The 23,319-nt window shown below is 28.4% G+C and overlaps 1 protein-coding gene across 12 annotated transcripts in view; it reads right to left on the reverse strand.

Moving 5' to 3' along the window:
• LOC129910830 (proton channel OtopLc) overlaps positions 1-23,319 on the reverse strand; it is a 92,184-nt gene that overhangs the window by 31,266 nt on the left and 37,599 nt on the right. For 4 of the 12 annotated variants that reach the window (XM_055988406.1, XM_055988410.1, XM_055988412.1 and 1 more), the window contains exons 3-4: positions 15,647-15,783; positions 15,052-15,093 (exon numbers count right to left, since the gene is read on the reverse strand). In XM_055988406.1, the coding sequence (XP_055844381.1) occupies positions 15,052-15,093; positions 15,647-15,783 (179 nt within the window). Of the gene's footprint in view, positions 1-2,719; positions 3,074-4,043; positions 4,063-4,131; positions 4,193-15,051; positions 15,094-15,646; positions 15,784-17,927; positions 17,967-20,151; positions 20,305-23,319 lie in introns of those variants that run through there. The other 8 variants (XM_055988411.1, XM_055988415.1, XM_055988414.1 and 5 more) reach the window with 5 other exon arrangements.

Below are 23,319 nucleotides of genomic sequence, written 5' to 3' on the forward strand. Positions count from 1 at the left end.
AAATAAGATCACTTTAGGGTAGTGAAAAAATGGATACAAGTTATGCATTTTTTTTTTTTTGGTAAGAAAATATACGTTAATATATGCCTTAATCGTTGGATATTGATTTAAGGAAGCATAATGATCAGTAAATCATTTTTGGTAGGTATACATAGGTATAAACTCCTGGTAAGCCCATAAGAAAAAAAAACCCTAAAAACAAGCTGAATCTATGTAGAAAAAATTACGATGGCAAAATGCTAAAATTGATGAAATAAATCTTCAAAAAATGTATAAGGGTTATAAATTTTACAGAAAAGTTGGTTAAAATATCATACAACGTTCCAATATGAAGTAAGAAGAAAGGGATGCCTAAAACTCCTGGTAGAAGCAAAAGCAAAAACACCAGCATTTAGTTGGCCTCAGTAATTGAACAATACAAAACCGGGAGGCTTGGCGGAGATTTCTCATATCAACCCATCGAACCCCACTGGCGGATCACTAGTATGAATCAGATACGTGAGAGAGTTATGATCTCCTCGACGAATTTAAGGAAGAAAAAGAAGTTTACAAAAAATACCGCACATGAGATTTTTGTGTACCTATTAAAAAAGTTTGAAATGCAAATTGAGTGAATTAAAAAATAGTGAAATAATCTTTCCCGGCATTTCAGAAATCATGTGAATGATTATATTATAAGTCGTACTTATTTAAAAAAAAAAAATACTGAGGGAAAAAACAACTTAAAATCAACGAAAACCACGTTGATTCCATTTTTTTCGGAATGATTTTGCGTTGAAGATGAAAATTTTAAAATCAAAGTAGAACATCGTTAGTTTAAAGTGGTTTACCGTTATAAAACACCTTTAAATCAAAGTTGTTTCCACTTTAAAAAAAAAGCATCAATTTATTAAAAAAAAAAAAAGAAAATGGGCAGCCGCTGAGGATCGAACCTACAACTCTTGGGTTACTAGGCGAATGCTTCACCAACGTGCTATCTCACTGTTGAAAATTAGAGTGATAAAATGCAACAAAAGCTGAAGTCCGACAAAAATAAAAACATTTCTTACTTTGTTTCAATTTTATTTTATTGAACATCAACATCTACGTTGAAAATTTTACATTTTACTTTGCGTTTTTTCCCTCAGTATACTGACTAATACTTACACTGACCTTGAATATCTACTGTAAAAATAAGGTTACTAAAGTTATTATTAAACTACCAACAAGAAATCAATGATCTCTATAATACGCTAGTGGATTCATACCAAATTTTTGAATGTAGCAGTTTTGATCCGACTTTTTTTCTCTCTATTAAATGGCAAGTTTTCTCTGTTTTTCAATATACCTAGATAGAATGTCATCTTCAATTTGACTCAAAAAGACTATACGCTGTACAGAGGCGTACGTTTAGCTAGCGATGGGTTTCTGAAGAGATAGCCCATTTGTTAATAGTTTTTTTTTTTTTTTAATAGTATGATTTTTGAAATTACGTTTTAACTCCAAGAATAACTACCTTATTCTGAGTTAAGTCAAAGTTCATTTATAATTTATTTAAATAAATTATCACGGATGGGTCAAAATGATGGAAGTGAAAAATTTCGAGGTCTGAATAATTAAAAAAAAATTCAACTTCCTTTGATGATACACATTTTCATGCTCGAATGTTCGCTTTAGATTCCCTAGAGCAATTGTTTTTTTTTTTTTTTGCTATATTAGATGGAATTAAATAAATTTTTTTTTTAACAAAACAAATATATTTCTAGATGCATGTTTACTATTTTAGTTGGAAAATGAGGAAAAACTTTTAATTTAATATTATTTGATAAAAAAAATGCCTGGAATTTAAATTTTCCATCTTCATGATTGTGACTCAGATACGTTTTGACAATCTACCTACGAATTCTGAGCTATAATAGTTGTCCTAATTCTTTTAGGACAATGAACAAAAACAAGAAAGGTGGTGATGAATTATCTACTACTTAAAAGAATGATTAACTCAAACAGACCATCACGTAAAATAATTTTTTTCTAATAATTTTCGTATCTATTACGAGAATTTTTTGATAATGAAGGTCTTGTGGATTGTGGTTACAAATTAATTAAATTTTGTTGAAATATTGCTTAAACAATTTAAGAAAAATTGTTAGGTAGCTAAAACTTATGTTCATATTTTATAAGACAGTAAGTTTGAAAAATTATGGTCCCGTCCATACCATGTTATTTATGCTTTGGAATTAGTTGTTGCATTGTTTTTGAATTGCAAAAAAAAAAAAATAGATATAAATGTAAGTCAGTCTTGAAAAAAAATAAAATTATTTTTTATATATCTATTCAAATTTTAAAAAAAAAGTTTTACTATGTACAAATACATACATAATAATGTTGGAAAAATTTGTTTTAGTTATTAGATTTTTTTTAAGGTTTCTGGGAATACAAAAATTAACTATAGAGTTTTAAATCTACCAAAATTTTGTTGGAAAATTGCGTTTATGTACAAAAATATTGTTTACTGTCGAAAACTTTAATAATAACATTTATATTTTACAAAATATTCAAGCAAGTTGAATATAAACACCGTTTTTGGCTTTGGATTTTCTTATTTGAAAAATCAACAAAAACACACATCCCTTAAAAAAATATATCGCCATCAATCATTTTTTTTTGGTAAAAATACAAAAAGTATATGAGTAAATGATTTATGTATGTTAAAAGTAATAAAAACAAAAAATATATTAACCTTTGCAAAGGTTGTGGCATAACATTTTTAAGCTCCATCTCCTTGTTAGCTGCGTTGTTTTTCTCAGCGCTATCATTGCTACCCACTGTATGCGAACGAGATACGGGCAGAGTAGCCATGTTATCTCCACCCTCAACATCAACAGTGGCAACTTTTACTTCACCACCCATTTTTATTTTTTTTTATTTTGTTTTTGTAATTTTCACAAAATGTATCAATATACAGTTTTTCTTCTCTCTATATAGTTAACTTTTATATTTTTGAATTTTTTGATTGTAAAAATTTTGCGCACTTGTTCACATTCTACATAATTTCTGACACTTAAAATCGACACTATTTTATTTATTTCGTTTTCTGCGTGTAAATATAAAATGGATGAAGTTATTATTTTGTTTGGAAGTTATAATATTCGTTGTATAAATTTACGACCGTTTTTTTTTTTTTAAGTTTACGTTACAATACAAAATCAAGAAAATGGAAGAAAAAATCGTTTTAGAGTATTTTTTTTTAATAAATTAAAAATTATATTTTATTCATTGCAGCAAACTTGTTAGCAGGTATCCATTCCCGTTGTATCTGGTCCTATCATTCTACACCCCAGGAGAGGAGGAAACGAAAGCTTTTTCTGCGCGCTCAAGGACGTTTATGGAGGTACTAACCACCATCAAGCTTTGATTTTTTATGTATAATAAAGATATGTAGCTACTATATTTTGTACACACAAAAATAAAATAGGAAATTTTTGCAAACACAAAAAAAAAAAACATTATTCCTTTAAGATTTCCTCCACAATCCACACATAAATATTTTGTGTATCCTTTTTTGTGTTGAAATTTTAAGGATTTCATAGGCGGGGCGAGATGATAAAAAATCAAGACACAAAATGTCCTTATTTTTTTATATGAATTTTGTATCTAACAAAAATTTTAAATAAAATTTTATGGGAAAAAATTAACTTTGGGTGGGGTCATTTTATTTAAAATGATCTCCAGTAAAAAAAAAAATGAAAAAAAAACAGTTGCTCCCGGGCGACCTAGTGACCTCGGCTCAAAAGGTGGGGGAGAGGTATAGACAAACTAGCATACATACGCATATGTGTCAAGAAAGGACCAAATAATAACCCTTTTGTCTTGTTTTATAATCTCTGTTCTATAGTAATCTTTGACGGTTATATTGCGTGCTGAACTATTCAAAAAAGGGGATATGTACACTGCTTTTTTTGCAAATTGAGATTAATGAATAAGAATTTTATTTTCAGAAACAAAAAAAAAACTCGAAAACGATATTTTCATCTGTAATTTCTTTCACAAATAAAATTTATCACTTTTCAGGATTCAAATCCTTATTTATGGGTTTTAATTTTATTTTGTATTTATAAGATTATAAGAATAAAAAAAAAAAACAAATCACACTTCTTTTTTTTGTGTTTTAACCAACAAAGGATCACAAACTCGATACCCTATCCAGCTACTACTGAGCAGAGGAGAAATCAACTAAGAATCTAATAGCTACATCAGGAAGGGAGAGATGCTGTTCATCTTGATGTCCTGAATTCTGCTGCTGCGCTTTGTGAAAATATGTGGAACGCATATAACTTTCCACAATAAGATAAAAGGAAAATTGAAAATGTGTATTTGTAGAATACTAGACAAGGACGACTGCTGTCAATTGGACAAGAATGCACTTTTTTTTTTTTTGTTCGAAGGGGAACATTTTCCTATAGAGCGGGATATGATTTTCGAATTTGATTTTTCATCTTATATGAGGGTGAAAGAGTGGTGGCGAGGGTGGATATTATGAACAATCTTAGCAAGGGATGTAGAGTTTCAGTACATATTTTATGTTGAGGGAGGGTGGTGTAAATTTACTAACCCATGGCCAGGGTTGTAAATGAAATAAACTCGCATGAGATGCATTCTAGTTTTTGGGTAGTACTCGTTTTTAGGGGACGATTGTTAGGTTGTGTGCCAAATAGTGCTAATTGACCGAAATAATACACAAGGAGAGAAAAGACAAAAGACGAAGAAGAATGGGGGTTTTGATTGAGTAGATTGTCCACTGGCTTGGGTATGCTTTTGATAGTGACAAACAGGAGAAGTCATTGATTTTAAGTTCTTTTTTTTTCTTCTTTTTTTGAAATTTATTGCAAAAGGTTTAAATTTATTCTAGGTCAGAGACATCACCACGATGGAGATGGTTGGTATATACGAAAGTAGGTAGAGAAGAGAGAGATACCTACAAAAATGAAAAGAGTGTATTGTCCTTATAAATTGGGTACACATGTACTTGTACAATATTGTACACACATATTTTTATTGAATGATTTTATTTAGGTTTCTGATTTTGGATTGCATTGTTCGAACTTTGAAGTACATAAAATATTTTATGTAAAGACATTTGACAAGAATGTTAAAAATTTACACTGAAAACATATGTTTTGTTTATGTATGTCTTCGATTTTTTTTTTCTTTGTTTTTATAAATAAAAAAGTTATTGAAACATTTCTATACTTCCTTTTTCATTTAGAAATTTCATTGAATCATGTTTTTTAATTAGTTTCGAAATTTTGTGGGGGGATTTTTTTTTATTGACACAATTCTGCAGTCATGTAGGTATTCTCTACAAAGCTTGTACTATTCTTAAATATTCTCAAGAAAAATAAAAGAAAAAGCTTAAGTTTTATAAGGCAGTCCATGGGGAGAGTAGATAGGTACCTACGATAACTTAAGCGACAAGAATTGATAACGGTTTTTTTGTAGAGGGGTTTAATATAATCAATTTTTTACTATAAGAAGGGTCATCTCCCCCCGTTTGGCTGGACTAGAATTTCAAATTTCTGTCTGTGTTGAAACGTTTAATTTTTTTTTTCTCAGCTAAAATTCAATCGATTTAAAAACTTGGTTGAACATGGTAATAAATGTAAGATTTAAAAAAATTGATGAAAATACCATGATTTAGTTCAAGTAGGAATAAACAAATTAAGTACATGCGTAAAATATTTTTCAATGTGAAGAAAATGTAGGAAAAAAGTATTTTTTACCACATGTTTTACTATCGTTGGATATAAAAAATTGACTAAGGCCCAATTTATTGACTCTCCATTAAACTTAAATCGCCATTAAAAAAGGGAATTTTAAAATTAAAAACCAATTTCGTTTAATTCAGTCTCGTTTAAGGATTTTTTTTGAAGTCTGGCATCATTAACTAATTGAGCATTAAATTTAAAAGTAGTTTTAGTTAAAACACCAAATTCGACCTTTTAAGAGGGATTTTTAGAGCTAATGGAGGTTTTAAACAGAATTTCTATTTATTCACTCTCCATTGTGTCAAATGTCATTTCATTTATTTTTTTTATTTGAATTATTATTTTATTTGAAAAATGTCAAATGAGCTAGAGAATTATTAAAAAAACATCACAATTATGAAAAAAGCCAGACTAGAATTTTTTGTACCATAAAAAAGAACAAAATTCAAAGAAATTAATGCATTTCTTGTCTACTTCGCACAGATAATACTAGATCTACTAGATTATATTCTCCACTTCAAAACTAATCATTTTTGAGATGCTGCATAATACATACAAAACATACATAACATTGCAATTGAAGCCATGAGAAGAAGAGATATAAAGCTTACTTCTAAACCAATGACACGAGATGAATGCCGATAACACTTAAATTTAAGTTGTTATTTGACACCGATGGAAAAAATTAAAAATTTCACTTAACTCCTTCTTCTTCTCATGGTTTCAATTGTAGGTTGTAGCATTCTTTTGTTACCACTGGTATATCGTTAATCTCTTGAATTTTCTGGCGTTTTCAGCTGCAAAATACTTACGGGGCATAGTTTTTTGGTTTTTCTTCCAATTTAAATCTATTTGATTTGACAAAATTGTAGCTTTTGATAGATTATTTTTCAAACAAAATAAAAAATCCCTAGGATATTTTTAACAGAGTTTTAAATTTAAAGTTTCCATTAAAAGTAAGGACTTTAACTAAAGAAGAGTGAATTAAATGAATTTTTAATGATGTATACTAAGGTCCAATTTATTCACACTCCATTAAATTTAAAGTCGCCATTAAAAAAGGGAAATTTTAAAATTTGTATGCGATTTGACAGTTTTATAATTTTTAATGTAGCCTTTAAAAATAATGGAGAGTGAATAAATTGGGCATTAAAGGCGACAATAGTTTAACGAGGCCGTTAACTAAAGCGATAAATTTCAAAATTTAATGGAGGGTCAATAAATTGGCCCTAAGAGGCCCAATTTATTCACTCTCCATTAAATTTAAAGTCGCTATTTAAAATGGGAAATTTAAAAATTCTTATCCGATTTGACAGATTTTCAATTTTTAATGGCGACTTTAAATATAATGGAAAGTGAATAAATTGGGCCTAAGAAAGACCTTTTTCAGAGACCTGAAACTTCAAAAAATCGTTTTTGCTCTTGAGTCCAAACTTTGAGGGTATTTTGAAAAGTGAAAACAAAATAAATATATGTAGTTTTACTTTGGTACCGAGAAAAGTGTATATATTTTATTTTTTGTCTTGTCACACAATGATATTAATTTCGGGACCTTAGGGGTTAAGTTACAAAATTGCACTTTGTGGATTTTGAATAAGAATAAGCCTTTTTTTAATTTGGTATCAAAATCATAGTATAAGAGTAACTTTCCTATATAAATAAACGGTTCTAAGGGTATACTCTATTTTTCATTTTAAATTTAAATAGATCTAAAAAGAAAATTTTTTTTAAATATTAAATACATAAAATATTGCATAGAAAAAACTTAACTTAAGCTCCAAATCATGGTAGCTAATTATTTCACCACGGAATGTTATTCAAATTCTTCAACTTCGAACAAGTGGTGAATATAAATTTTATGATTGTGTACTTTCATACCTACTTAAAAAAAAATATCCATGCACACTCAAATGGTTATGCCCCCATCGAGTAAACCACAGCTAAAAACAAGGAAATTTATACAATACTTACACCTACACGTATTCCTTTCGTTTTAAAGGTCAAGTATTTTATATATGAAAAAAAAATAATTGAAAAAGTTTATTTTTGTTATAACTTGATTTTGTTATATTTTGATATTTTAAACAATTTCCGATAAACTTTAAGAAAATTAAAACAAAAATTAAAAATGGCATTATGACCAAGATAAAAAAAGTAAGGGAATAATTAGTTTCTGGTTTTCTGGAATTTCTTTAAAATTTAAGGAGTTAAAATACTTTGCCAACAAAATTTTAAGATTCATTTTTTTGAGCAGGTTGATAAGTTTGTTTCGTCCACTTTACTCTTTGTTGATATCACTTGAATTATTTTAACTCGGCGAAATGCACACGAAAGCAAAAATAAAACATAAGAGGTCGTTCAATCGTTTAATCGCCTTTTTTTCATAAATGCAACCCTTACCAGAGGGGATAAAAATATGAGGTTAATTTGGGTTAGATGCTGAACCCAGAAGTATGTACCTTCATATAAATTTATGTATGTATTTTATGTATCTTCTACCCACCCCAATTCTGTCTGGGATAAAGATGGGTGGTTTTAGGCTATACGAAGCAATTAGCTTGAGTTGTTTATTTGTAATGAATTTGACAGAAAAGATGAAAATAATCTACACAAACAGAAACGCATAAGAAAACCACCCTCATTTCAACAAACAAAAGAAATATTGAAATGGAACAAAAATAAAATAACACGTTTCTGGTTGAAGTTGGTCGACAAATTCAACAAAATCTACGCAACCAACGAACGTACGCTACGCAATTGCTTTAATCCTCACAACAATGACGTAGTAAAGTTCTTTGACTATTATTATAATAGACATGTAGTCCTTTTGTATTCTGCTTTCACTAATATACGTGATAATTTTTCACGCATTACATATATCTCAGTATATTTTGTCCCTTTAACCTTGTCGTTGACAGACACAGGATCTCGTAGAGCTAGTTATGGTGACCAACTTAATTTTTTTTTGCAATGAAATAATAAATAATGAAATAAATACATACATTTGAGGCACAACACTTCATGAAGGAGAAAGGTTTGGTGACTGACAACTTTTAAATATTCTTTAAAAATCTGAAACTCTTTCGATGATGTTTGATGATCTTAATTTTGAATACCAATTCGTTTTCAAAGTTCGAACAAGCATTCGGGATCTCTCAATTTTTAAACTCAACTTATTGTTTCCTTTATTGCAAATTTGGAGGTTATGAGGATTATATCGAATAAGAAAGTAGTTTTGTGTACTAACCCTGTTCAAACATTTGTTATATATACTTTGTCTTTTAAAACAATTTTTTTGCGTTAAATAAATTTAATAAAATAATGCAGATGGTCACCCTATTTAGCGCGTTTAGCTAATGTGTTGAATTTATGCGTGTGTTCTTTGGAATTTATGCACAACGCATTATTTTACTCCCCTCCGACTCAGTGAATCAGTTTATTCCTTTTTTTGTGAAATCGATAAAATAATGCATTTAAGGGTGCACCCATAAATAAAGTGGCAAAAAATAGATCGATGGTAAATGATATGGTTGAAGGTGGTTCTAGCGTCTAAAGACAAATTATGTTGGAAAATATAATTAATCAATTTTCTTTTTACATAGTTTTTTCAAGCCTAGACTACCTATATGTGTCTGCTTTAAATAATTTAAAATATTAAATAACAAATTACCTAATTTAAATTCATATGTTTTATTTATAATCCAAAATTTGTTTATGAAGAATTGGTCTTGCAAAAACAGATTTTTTTTTTTTTTGTTCAATTGTTCGAAAGATTTCAACACGATTATCGATTAGTTTTAATGTAATCCATTTTCTTCTATCAATATCAACCAAAGCATAAATAATGAACTTATAAATATGTGCGTGTACTCAATTTAATTACCTTTTAGCTTAATTAATAGTAGTCCAATCAAAATAGACGTTTTTTTCCTGACACTCGGTGAGAGGTGAAAATTGGTAAAAACCTTATAGTCTCATCATGAAGAATGAGTTTCTAAAAGATATTAATCACATGTGTGCCAAAAAAGTATGCTATTCAATTTTTAAATGTCGTTTTTTTTCATACAACTCTTTAACAGCGGAAGTTATTGAAAGTTTTTTTTGTGAGATTTTTGAAGGCCATTTAATTTTTGTACCATTTCAAAAATTCGTATAGAGAATAATTTCTGAAAACATTTTATGGATGAAAATATAGTATAGTCCTTAAAACTGGTCATAAAAAGTAATAGCTGTATTGTAAAGGAACATTTCATCTACAAACTGATAGCAATGGGTTTTCCGGTAGTTTGCATCCTTATCAAAATATTGGCCTTAACTTATGTTTTCGCTTTCGATTTTAAAAACGCTAGCCGAAACGATGAAATATATTGTTTAAAATAAAGTTGGAAATTTTTGACATTGAATTAAATTTAATTTAAATTTTTTCTAGAGCATACGTAAAATTTTTAAGAAAATTGTTAATATGTCTTTAAAGAGGAACACTTTATCTACAATTTTGTCTCAAACTACTTTTCGATAGTTTTTCTTAAATACAAATTTTTTTCGCAGAGAATTACACGATCTAGAAAATTTGCAAAATAATTTTATGATACCTGTCTTGGTTAAAAAGTTACAAACGGAAAACTATTTCTTTCGACAATTCAGCTTGAATAACTTTTTTCATACATGGGTTTTTGGCTGATAATAAATTCGATAGCGGCTACCGATATTAATAGTTACCAAACCACATAATCAGAAGAATTCAGAATAGCTATTAGAACCCAACTAGAACTACTTAAATTAGTTTGGACCTCAACTTTCCGTGTTTGGATATTATCGGAAATATTCACAAGAGTTTTTAAAACGCGAACATAAAATCAATCATTGGAGTATATAAAAGCCTCAAATCCTTTTTGATATCTTATTATTTATGTATTTATTAATAAGTATTGTGATTTTTTCAAAAAGTTCAATTTTTCAAGATTTAACGTTAAAAAAACAATATTTTTTTCTATTTATTTTTTCTTTACCAAAAAACATAAATTACAAAAACACCGAATAATGAATTTGTTATTTCTCATCTTATCTTATTGTTATTGTTAGTTTTTCACACCTTTAATGATTTCATTAACATTCCTTACGCTTCAAAAATATTTATTTTTGTTGATTTAAGTATTTTTAAAATAAAAAAAATTGCGAGTTCCCAAAAAAAGAAGTTATTTTCAGTACTATGATGATTGATGATCAATTTTATTTAAAATCATTTTTATTTTTAATATAAGATCTGAACATAGCCTTTGAAAAATCTCTAAAAGACGCATCACCCTGTTCAAGTAGCTAGATAAAAGATAGGTACACATTTATCAGTATAGTGCACCAGTTCAAACAGCGGTCATTGACATAATAATCTTTTATTTTGTCCCACAGGATAAACAGGAACATTCACAGTAGCAGCTTGTCTATTTATTAGTATAAAGGATTTACCACCAAAAGAATGCCTACATTCATCAGAGAATTGACGTCGTCGTTGACGGTGGTGATGGTACGTTATGGTACACAAACACACATATTCACTTCATGGAGTCTGTAGAATTATTAACCAAGTAAACTATAGTGCCTGAGAGATAAGCATAAGCAGTTGAAAACTTACCTCCATAATAATCACCCTACTTCGCACTGAAAATGCAGTGATATGCAATGACATTTTAAGTATTCACTGAGCGTCATCGTTGTCGTCGACGTGTCGTCGCGTCGTCGGTCGTATGGCACTCCTTTTCTTTAACAAATCTATTCACCTCCATTTTCTTTCTTTTTAATTTTTTTTTTGAAAATTTTATATCCTCTTAATGCGTGTTTGTATGTGTGTTTGTGTTTGCAAAAAGGATATAATATTAAAGAAAAACAATTGCACTTTAACCTCGAACTAGGCCACCATGAAGATGTGTGAAGGAGATTTAATTTAATTTGTTTGCTTTGGGAATGTTATAGTGGAAGAGAAGTTTTTATCAGGAAAAATGTAAAAATAACTACATTTAGTCTTTTTTTTACAAGAATTGATATAATAAAGTTAAAAGGAATCTATTTGATTTTAAAAACATCCAAGCTAACTTTAGTTATAAATATCAAGAATACGTAGGGTACTTTGCAATATTATTAAAGTCGAAAAATATCTTTAATTTTAATAAGATGAATAAATACTTTTTCGTTAAAATTATCTTTAAAACCACTTATTGATACTAAGATAATAAGTACATAAGTGAGGCATAGCCATGGTCGATAAACCAAAATATAATAACGTGAAGTTCATTTTGATTTTCATAGAAATTAAACGGATTCCATTAGAAATCTTATTGTTTTAAGTACATGGGATTTAAGAAGAGCATCATTTTTATTCAAAGTGCCTTATTTTTCTCCGTGAAGGAACCTAGAAATGGAAATACCAGATCCTACACTTTGGGTTGATGGGAAGAACCAGCATATTTCCAATGATGCTCTGCTCCTGAAAAGCTTATGAATACACTGGTTTACAAGGGTTTTGTTGCCGAAACAAAAATATATATATACTTTTCTGAAGGTTTTCAGTGTGCTGAACTCGAATCCGAAGTCAAAAACAACTAATCAGCTCTCGTTTTTGAGATATTACCGTTAGAAAATGCAAAAAAACGTTTTTTTGAGTTCTTCGGATATTATTCTTTTGTATAAGGAAAACTGTTTGAGCATATATAGTAACGGTTTCTAACTAAGAACTGTTTTCCATCTTTCGATACCTGTTTAAATCTTTTCAATATCTTTTGTATTGCCCGAGATATCTTAAACTGAAGTCAGTGGGTTTGGCTTGATATATTATAAAGAAGATAATGACGTTATAAAATTTATAAAAATACCAAACAATTGAGGATATCTCGGGCAGTAAAAAAGATATCGGAAAGATTTAAACAGATTTAAAAAGGTGGTAAATAGTTCTTATAAAAACCGTTACTAAATATGCTCAAACAATTTTCCATATATAAAAGAATAAGGTGCGAATTGCTGCATTTTCTAACGGTAATATTTCAAAAACGGGAGCTGACACCGAAAACCTTCAGAAAAGTATATTTTTTTTCCGGCAACAAAAAAAAAGTTTAATTTTGTTAACCAGTGATACCTATGATTCAGTGTAAAAAATGTCAAACTTCAAAAGATTACTCATGCATCACAATAAAATGAGCATGTCGGCGGTATGGACTCTCATGCTCCATTCTTTGCAGGAATTATTGCGGGAAAAATTGTACAATTGTAGACTTGAAAATGTTTTTTTTTTTATTCTCAACAAAAAAAAATCAAATTTATTCTTTCTCCGTAAGAAAATACGTTTCATTTGACTCCAATATTGGGTATTTTATGTTTTTTTTTTTTTAATTTGGCATTTTTGTCAATTGTCAAAAACAAATATAATACAAAATGGTCATTTCATCTTTAATGATTCAGTACAAAAATACCTATCGTTTGACACCCATATTGGTATAATTTGAATTTTGTTTATTCAATGTAATTTTGCACTGTGGTTCGTTTGTCAAACGTAAGTCCAGGATAGCCCGATTTTTTTTTAGTCCACTATTTTTTCAAAAGATACAACAAAAAAATTCACTTTACAAAAAAAAAAAATAGTACGCATACACCACAGTGACCTTTTAAATTTATAATTTAGAAAAAGTAAATCCACTGGTGTGCCTCAAATGTTATTTATTTTACTTAGAACTCTAACTTGATTGAATGTAATCCATATAACCATCTTGTTAAAAAGCTTAAGCTGATTTGTTTCATTTCACCTTGAAAACTACAAAACTCAAATATATTTTCAAGTGTAACAATCATTGATTTTTTCGGTTTGCCATAAGCACCAATTGTCCTTTTTACACTTTTTAATTAACTATGGTTATAAATATAATTTTAAAAGGCCACTGTGGTGTATGCGTACTATTTTTTTATTGTGAAGTGAAAAAAAACTCATGCTTATATAATTTTTAAAGTAAGCGTAGGATAGTGAAAATAAAAGTTGGGCTATCCTGGGCTAACCTTGGGCAAACAAGCACGGTTTTAAACTAACGATTATTCCACAGGGAAAAAAATCATAATTTTTACGGGGCTTTAAAATAAACTCTGCCAAACTGAAATTTTATTGCACGGCATGGTTTGCCGAAAAATTTCAATCACTTAACCTTGAAATAGAGTGCATTAAGGTAGGCCAAAACTGAACCAAATTTGAAAGCAGTTCAGAATAATTAAGTTCAACCGGTGTATGACGTTTAATTTATAGACTTTCAAAAAATTTTAAATGTATTCAACTGACCTGAGACCAGATTCTTACATAAAAAAATAGCAATCGAAACTGATACTGTGAAATATTAAAAAAGCGTCCTATAATAAACTTCATAACACTCTCCCCAAACATAAAAATAAACTTTCCCAAAAAAAGGACCAAAAAAGAGCTTTTGTCACTTATTATCCAGTTTTGGTCTAACATGGATTAATCAACCAAATATTTATGTTTAGGGAACTTTCTTCATAGATTTCTATAGGATTTAGGCTCTTCGTAAGGTAGCACGTCCTTTTTTTCTTATATTAATAATTCAACATTGAACGTAGGTACAATTTGTTTAAGTTGTTAACATTAAAGGGATTTATGTATACTTGGGGAATGATAGTTGTTAAATACACAGAAGAGATTTCATAGAAATATTTATGGTTTAGCTAGGAATTTTGGAATATTATAGGGAACTTAGGGCTATCAAAGTGAATGTTCATAGTTAGAAACTATTTAATATAACATGTTTTTTTCAAAAGGTAGGGTATAATAGTAATTTATTTTTTTCCTTCATAGTATTGTTTGAAAAGATAGAGATAAATAAATACAAGTTTTTCAAATGCAGTGCAATAAAGTAATATAATTCTAAGTGGTTTGGAACATAAGCGTGTAACTATGCTTGCCTGAAAACAAAAAACAAAAATTGTAATGTGCATTTTTTTTTAAATAGTAGAATATTAATCATTGTATTAAAAACCCCTAAGGAGCATATATTTTTTATTTAAAGAATAATAAAGCGCTAACACTTATAATTTTTTAATAACGGAACGTAGTAATTTATAGAAGCAAGGAAATTTGCTAACCAAAACTCCAAACAAAAATTATAGGTATAACTGAGAAAAATCATTAGTTCACATAATATTTTTGTTTATTCTCTAAACTAAAAGAAAACATAAATGCAGAACATAATTTTTAAATTTAATTTTGTTTGTTTTTTTTTTTTTAAATAAATTTTAACTTTGAATAAATGTATACGTATCCAACCTTTTTGGTGGTGGTGATACTATTGCAGTCTCCAGTTCACTGCTGGAATGGATTTTCGAAATAAAACTATTAGTTATCTCATCATAATATTCAAACTAAGGGTTGTTTTTGGTTTTGTTTTATTTTTTCAGAAATAAATATAAGAAAAAAAAATATAAAAAAAAAAATTAAACTATAATTTAAGCTTAGCTTTGTTGGGAGTAAACCAAAATAAAATGTGCTTTCACACTATTAACTGAAAAACTGATGGTGACAAAACTCAATGGAAATATACGAGGACAAAAAACAATATTGGATTTGAAACATAACAATAATGTGAAAGCGTTGCTTAAATATTTTTTATACAAAAGTATAATTCAAATAACTAAAATGGTGAACTTAAAAAAGCTGCACTTGTACATACAAACATGTATGCGATATTTATGAAAGAATGAGATTATGTATATGAAAAATATTTCAAAAAAACGTTTCTATGGATTAGATATGAAATTATGATTTATTGAACTCGCAAGAATGCCTGTTACAAATGCAGATACACATGCAATAATATCAATTTTTTGAGGTTATGACTAATTTTAGGTATGAAAGTACTCACTTTGCGTTCTTTGGGCCGCGTTTGGCATCAATTGGGAAATCGTCGTCGAAATCCAAATTGAAATCCTCTCCTAGATCACGTGGCACTAGTGGAGTTCTTTGGTGTGCTGGACTTGTGTGATAACCATCGGCATGGAGCTGTTTAAAATTTTGTATTATAAATATATTTTTATTTATCAAAATAACTATTTGCATTTGGAGTAAATAATTTTACAATGAAGTTTCAAAAAATTGGAATTAAGAAAAACAAGCACAAAATTATGAATAACTGATGCGGCAATTCAAATGAAATTAATGGCAATTTGAAGAGTTGCTTTTATTTGTTTCTTATTTAAGGTTAAAGACAAACAACGCGTTAAAATCAGGCAGGAAGTAAGTATGTATGTATGTAAATAAAAATTTTAATTTATTCTGAACGTCTTATTTGATTAATAAAACAAAAAAAAATTAATTAATAAAACAAAAACTACAGTGTTGTTAAAGAATTTTTTATTGTTAAAGTATAAAAAAGGAGCTGAAACATTTCGTTAAATAATTCACATAGGAAAAAGTAGATAGTGAGATTTTATGTTCAACATAAATTAATAATGTTTTGTTTCAGCAAACGGGCCTAGATAAATAAAAGTAATAACAAGATTCATCCTCTGTGCGACCACGTAGAAAAAATACAATTTTACAAGTCTTTTTTTTTTTTTCTTCAGTAAATTATTGTTTAAACCTGGATTGTAATAAAAATTCGTTTTCTAATATCCCAATCAACAAGATCCTTGTACCTACAATTTCTATGGTTTTGAGGTCAGGACATTGCGGTGGCCACTCCAGAGCATTGACATTGGCCATTTCCAAAAACATGTATACTAACCGGATGGTGTTTTTGGGGTCGTTATCATATGGAAATAAGCTATTTTTTTCGAAAACTATTTATAAACGAATAGAAAAGTTTTATTTTTAATTTATACTTCATTTCCCAGTGAAAATTTAAATATTGACAAATCGTTGGCGTAAAGCAAAATTGTTCTAAGTCACAAAAAGCAAATTTTACAGGGGACGATGTTTAAGTTTCAAATTGGTTTAAAGCGACAATTTTCTGCTCTTTTGCCATTGAAGATATATTTATTATAAAGTTTGTTCTTTTCTCTTGAATAAATATACAAGTTTACCTCATTAGTAGGTGCATACTATTTTTAACAAAAATTTTAAACTAAAAACCCAAAATTGGACATAGAACAATTCCTATACCTACAAGTACGTTTTTTTTCTTAAATAAAAGGTGGACTTAGAACAAAATATGATGGGACTTAGAACAATCAAGAATACTCGGGCTCATTTTCAAAAGACTACTTCCCTGTTTTTATTGTTCCATGTCCCATTAAATTATATTATCTGCGGAATGAAATTTTTTTGACAAAAAAAGTTTTCAAATTCGCAAAGAGCACCCTCAAATTAGTTAAACTGCATCATTAAATCATTTTCGGTAAAAAGTGGATTAAGAACAATTTTGCTATACGCCGACGAAATGTCAAAATTACGACGAATAATCTCAAATATGAAAACAAGCATACAATTTGCTTCTCACATACCTATCTATCGCTTCCCCCATTTGATTGTATTTGACAAATTAACATTGAAATCAAGTCCAGAAGCTTAGTTGTAAAAAGTTACAAATATTAACAACTTTTTAACAGTTTAACATTGTAATTTGCAATAAGAAACGATGTTGCGACGTCATTGTGTTTTTTCCACAAAAAAAAAAAAAGATGAATTAACAAATATTGAAATTGGCACATTTTTTTGTTGAACCAACAATTAATTCTTTAATTAAGTTAACAATGCTGTTTGTAGTTAACATTTTCGTTGTTGGCGTTTTAACAATAAAGTTCTTGTTTTTACTATTAAATTCTTAAAATTCTGGCAACTTTTATCATTAAAACAAGAATAAAAGTTCCATCTTAATAGCTATCAATTGCGTTCTTTTTACAAGAATTGCAAGTTGTTGGGTTTATTTTAACCTACGAAAATTGTTGATCCAAAGTATAAAGTTCTTAAAATTACAACTTTTTTTTCTGAGTGTATTATTTGTTTTTTTTTTTTTTTTTTTAATTCATAGAGGTAGGTATTTTGGAGAAAATAATTTTGATGTATTAAGTTGGCCTCCCTAGATGCCAGACATCAATCAAATTGAGATTATCTGATCAATTATAATTGACCCAAGGTTACTAAGAATTGTTCAGAGTCAATTGAAGACCTAAAAAATGTATAAAGTCGGACCTGGAATACAATACCTGCATCTTTGAGTCAATGTCTCGACGCACGGTGTGCAGCTGTAATAAAGGAAAGATCATATTATGAAATGTCATATCAGGCAGACGGCAGTATTGCCATGTCCTTATTCTTAACTATAAAAATTGTAAAATTTTATGATGAAAAAATAAAGAATATTATCTATCTATCTATCTATCTAATAAAGGAAAGAGGAAGTACTTATTAGATTAAGACTATTTCTTTGTAGGAGCAATAAAAGAAAAAACAAAAACATTGCACCAATGAAGAATTTTTCTTTTTTCCTTAAAAATGAGACAATGACCTAAACTGACCCCATAAGAAAACAAATCGTCATTATCCTCCAATTTTATATGCAAACTGTTTTAAAAAATTTAAGCAACTTGAAGCACTTTTTTACTTGCGATATAGGTACTATATATCAAGTTATGCATTCGTACAAAAAAAAAAAAGTTGAGATAACATTTTTCCATGACATTACGATGATAGACAATGCGAAAAAAGTGGGTCCCGGAAGTCCGTCTAACCGTCTGACAGACAGACTGTCTGTCTGTCAGTCTGTCTGTCTGTCTGTATAACTAGAGCCTAAACGGATGGACCGATTGACTTCAAACTTGCTATGTAGCAGTTTTTGGAGACTCTCCAGAGGGGTTTTTGGAATTAATTTTTTTGGACCAAAAATAACGGTACCTGTCATACAAAAATTTCTGAAAAGTTTAATTTCACGAAAACGGCTCCAACGATTTTGTTAAAAAAATTCAAATGTGAGTTTTTAAACAAGATCTATCTTTTGAAGAAAAAATTTTTTTTTGAAAATCATTATTAACGGTACCTGCCATAGGACCGCTTTTTTCAAATAGGATTTTCTGCAAAACTACTTATTGTATTTCAACGAAATTTTTTATACAAAAGCATTTATACAATTTTAATATAAGCCAAAAATAAAATTTTGAAAAAAATAATTTTTGGATTTTTAAAAAATTTTGAAATTTTTTTTTTGAAAAATCAAGTTTTCGAAAACGGGACATTGAATTTTTTTGAAATTTTGTTTTTAGATGTTGATTAGTTATTTCTAAAAAATGGCATACCAGTTTTATTTTTAAACTTTTTTTTCAAAAAATTATTTATAAAAAATTAGATTTTTAAAAAACGGCTCTAACGATTTTGAAATTTTTTTTTCTAAAAATGCACCTTAATATATCAAATAAAATTGCATACTTGTTTTGTGGGGCGATTTGATTTCAGATATTGTTTTATTTTTTTGAAAAATGAATTTTTGTTTTGTTTTGTTTTTTTTTTTTATATATACCTACATTTCCCAAGTTTCTATATAAAAAGTCTTAAATATTTAAGCAACTTGAACTCTAAGAGCAAGTTCGTGCGACCCAGTCGTGCATTTTATTATATGGAAGCGTTGTTTTATTTTCTGTTAAAATCGAAAATTCAAACCTGTGTTCAATTTTATCGGATTGAAATCCAATCTCCAAAATTTTTTGTTTCGTTTTTGAGAATTTTTAAATGTTTGAAATGCCAAACTGAATGTGTATCTATATTTATGATTGCGTTGCTTTAGAGAAATTATTAGGTATAATAATAAGATAATTATCTTTGAAAAGAAGGACAAAATTTTCTTCATATGTGTTTTTTTATTTAACCGTTTTTAATAACGCCTGTCAAAAGACAATTTGAAAAAACAAAATAAATTTTACTGTGCAATAATATAAGCAATGAATCTATGGTTCAAAAACAGTTTTAAAAATATGTAGAATTTAATTTAACTGTCCAACAATTTTTAAAAAATGCTTATATAAAATATAAAGCAAATGGTGTATACAAAATACAAAACCAATTTGCCTGTTTTTTTTTTTTTTTATTTTATCAGTTAATTAACATAAAATATTGATTATGTAAATGTAGGCGTAGAATAGTATAGAATCTTATAAAGAGGTGAGTATAGCTTAAATTTGTATCAACTGTGTCACTTATTTGGTTCCTTATTAAACCATTTCCAAATCACTGTAAAAAAGTCTGTTATCACGAAACTATTCTGAACCATTTTGTTATCTCTTTATTCAATTGTTTGAATGGAAAAATTGTATTTATTTATGTTTAATTGATCACATGACGAGAAAACTTCGGTTGAACAACAATCTTATGTTACCAAACGAAATCAAACTATTTTAAGCAAACACCAAACATTTTTTCAAAAGTATACTGATACTTAACTGGTCTTTCAAAGAAAAAATAGCTGAGAGCGTTACAGAATCCATCATAAGTGTATTTTAAAAATTGACACGGCAAACTTAGCAAGTCCAATAGAAACATAGCCTTACAGAATTTGAAATTCGAAAAAACACCACACACAAATATTTATCTTCAAATTCGATTTAACTTTAAAATGCAACAACTTGTTTACTTTTATGAATGCGTAACGTTAACTTTTAAAACCTACCTACCTATTTAATTTAATTTTATATTTTTTCTTGAAAAAATTCCGAGAAACAAAACACAATAGAACACTTCTAATTCGATTAAATGTCCGGAACCAACTAACTGCTTATTCTTATTTGAAGAAAATTTCATTTACGAATGTCCGACCTTGTATGAAACCTGCGGAAATTTTCGTATTTTCTTCTTTGTTTTACTAAATATAAGAACGAAACCCCTCTTAATTCCATATCCGCATGAAAAGGTATACGCAAATGAAAGTTTAAAGAATGGTGGCTTACTGTCTTTCTTGTATTCATTTACAACATGGTGATGACTAGTGATGATGTAAATGTCAAGCTTATAGGATATTTTCTATCGATTATGTCGTTAATTTGAAAAACCCACTGCTACATATATCGATTAAATTATAATAAGAAAAAAAAAAAACAATTCTTATTACCTTTGCCAACCACTGCTACTTTCAGTATTGATCCTTTAATATGTTTTGTAATAATTCAAAACCAATATGTTTGAAAAGATACATTAATATTTTATCCAAAATTTCAAGTTTGCTTGCCCAATTTCTACTTTTTTCGGAATTTGTGAAAATCGAGTTAAAAATCTAAAGTCGGGAGTACATAGAGTACATAAAATTGCCTTAAAAATCTTGCCAAATAAAATTTAGAACATAAATTTGTAGTTTAAAAAGTAAAATTATGATTTTTTTTGAAAATATTGTTACCGAATTCTGGTCTTACACACAATATTAAATCACTAAAAACACATTTAAGTGGCGTCGAGCTAAATTTTACCAGCGAGTTAATTTGCGTGTACACTAATAATCAAAATAAAAACGTGTTTTACCTAATAATTAGCCTTCTCCTACCAGAGCTAATACCTTCGTTGTCAAAAACACAGCATTGAAGTGACATTAGAACTACTGTAACAAAAAATAAAAACAAAACAAATAAAACCATATTTTTAGTTTTCAAATTTCTTTTTCAGCAACTTCTGAAAATTATGGATATTTATAAATAAAAACAATGTACAAATCAATAAATTAAAGAAATATTATTTGTAATAAATAGCCGCTGTCAACAAATAGATTACACTTTTGACTTGACATTTAATATGTTTTTTTTTTTTTGTATGCGGCCAAAATGACAGCGCAAACCATGAGGCTTAAAATCGATCATTGGTAAGGCCCAATAAAATCAATAGAAAGGTAAAAAAAGATATGAAGTTTATTTAAGGTAGAATTGCTGTTTTCGTATGACGAAATAAAAATAAATAAATACCATTATTTTCAATTTCTAATTTTCAAAATTGTTAGTTTGAGATATGTATTTATTTTTTTTTTTTTTTCAAATAAACAAGAAATAAGATATTTCTGAAAGCATTCACTTACACTTTAATAAAATCCATAATATCTATTACCTTATTATTTTCTAATCATGATTTTGTGTGTTTACATAATTTCAGTTAACTTTTATTACCAAAACTTTTAGTATAGGTATAATTTATTTCATAAAATATTTAAAAAGTTTTGAACAAAGAAATTTTTTATTCAAAAAACTTATTTTATGTTTTTTTTTTTTAAATAAGACAGTAGCAAATACATTTGAAATGGTCAACAAATGCTAACAGTTGGAAAAATCATCAAAATCAGACCAGACTCTATGGAGATCAAGATTATGAACAAAAAATTTACAAAAAATCTCCATCTCTAAGTTTTGTACCCTTTCAGAACTTTTCAGAATACAAAAACTTAAATAATAGGTATGGAAAAATTACCTAATAAAAAAGTCGGATTTCTTAAGAAAAAAAATTTTAACCCTCTACTGCATACGAAGCCAAATATGGTTTTGTCTGTTTGTATGCACTTTTTTCTTCTCTGTCACAAAAAAATGGTAAAGATTAAATACAATCCTCTTCTTTAAGTTTCTGGGAACCCATAGAGATAGTTTTTTCGTGTGTCCGACACAAAATAAAGGTGTATTTTATGATCACAGGTGAGTCGATCAGTCGTGTGCATTGAAATCGAAAATGTAGAATATATTCATACTTTAAGTGTTAATTACTGCGTTTGTTTAGAAAGTGAAGTGGAATTAAAAATTTATTTTTGATCGATTGTCTAATTGTGTATGCTAAGAACCAATTTTTGTTGAAAAAAAATTATTGGCCTGGTCTTGGGAGGGCAAAAAGTACGGAAGCCATATTTGACTTCGTATGCATTAAGAGGTTGTAAATCTACACAATTTGTTAAATTTTTTTGCTGGAAAATTTTGTTTCTTTACATTGTTATTTTGCTTGGAAGTTATGTTTTGCTTCAGAAATGGAGCCCCTTCGCCTTTAGAGACATTTTTCTCATGTTAACCCAATTTCCAGCGGCGTAACCTTTAAAATTTTAGGGGGAGGGGGGCTCACCTATAATATTTTTCAATCATTTTATTACTTTATAGTTTTTGTAAGATCTGGGAGTGGGTGAAAATGTTGGAGCAACACTAACTTCGACAGTGGAAAGAATGTGAACCAGAAGAAATGTTAAAAACGGACGAAAACAAATTGCTTTTCTCGGTTCCATGTCTTAAAATGAGCCAAATTTGAATTAATTCGTAACCTTTTGTAATACAATGTATATTTTTTTACTTTATTTTGTTTTTAAATGATAAATATTTATATTTTGATGTTTTTAATTGTATTTTTTACATAATCTGAATAAATAAAATTTGTAAGATTTCTTACCCCTTAATGCATACGAAGCCAAATTTGGCTTATAAACAAATTTTTTAAACAAATTTTTTTAATGAAAACCATTTTGAAACAACCCAAAGAACCCATGTAAAGCATTTTTTAATTTTTTCGTCCGCTAATATTAATTCATGCAGTAGAGGGTTAACGCGGTTATGGAATATTCTCAACAATGTTATACCAATTTGAAAAGAGAATTGAACACACCAACTT

Source organism: Episyrphus balteatus, chromosome 2 (assembly GCF_945859705.1).
Source record: "Episyrphus balteatus chromosome 2, idEpiBalt1.1, whole genome shotgun sequence".
Lineage (NCBI taxonomy): Eukaryota > Metazoa > Arthropoda > Insecta > Diptera > Syrphidae > Episyrphus > Episyrphus balteatus.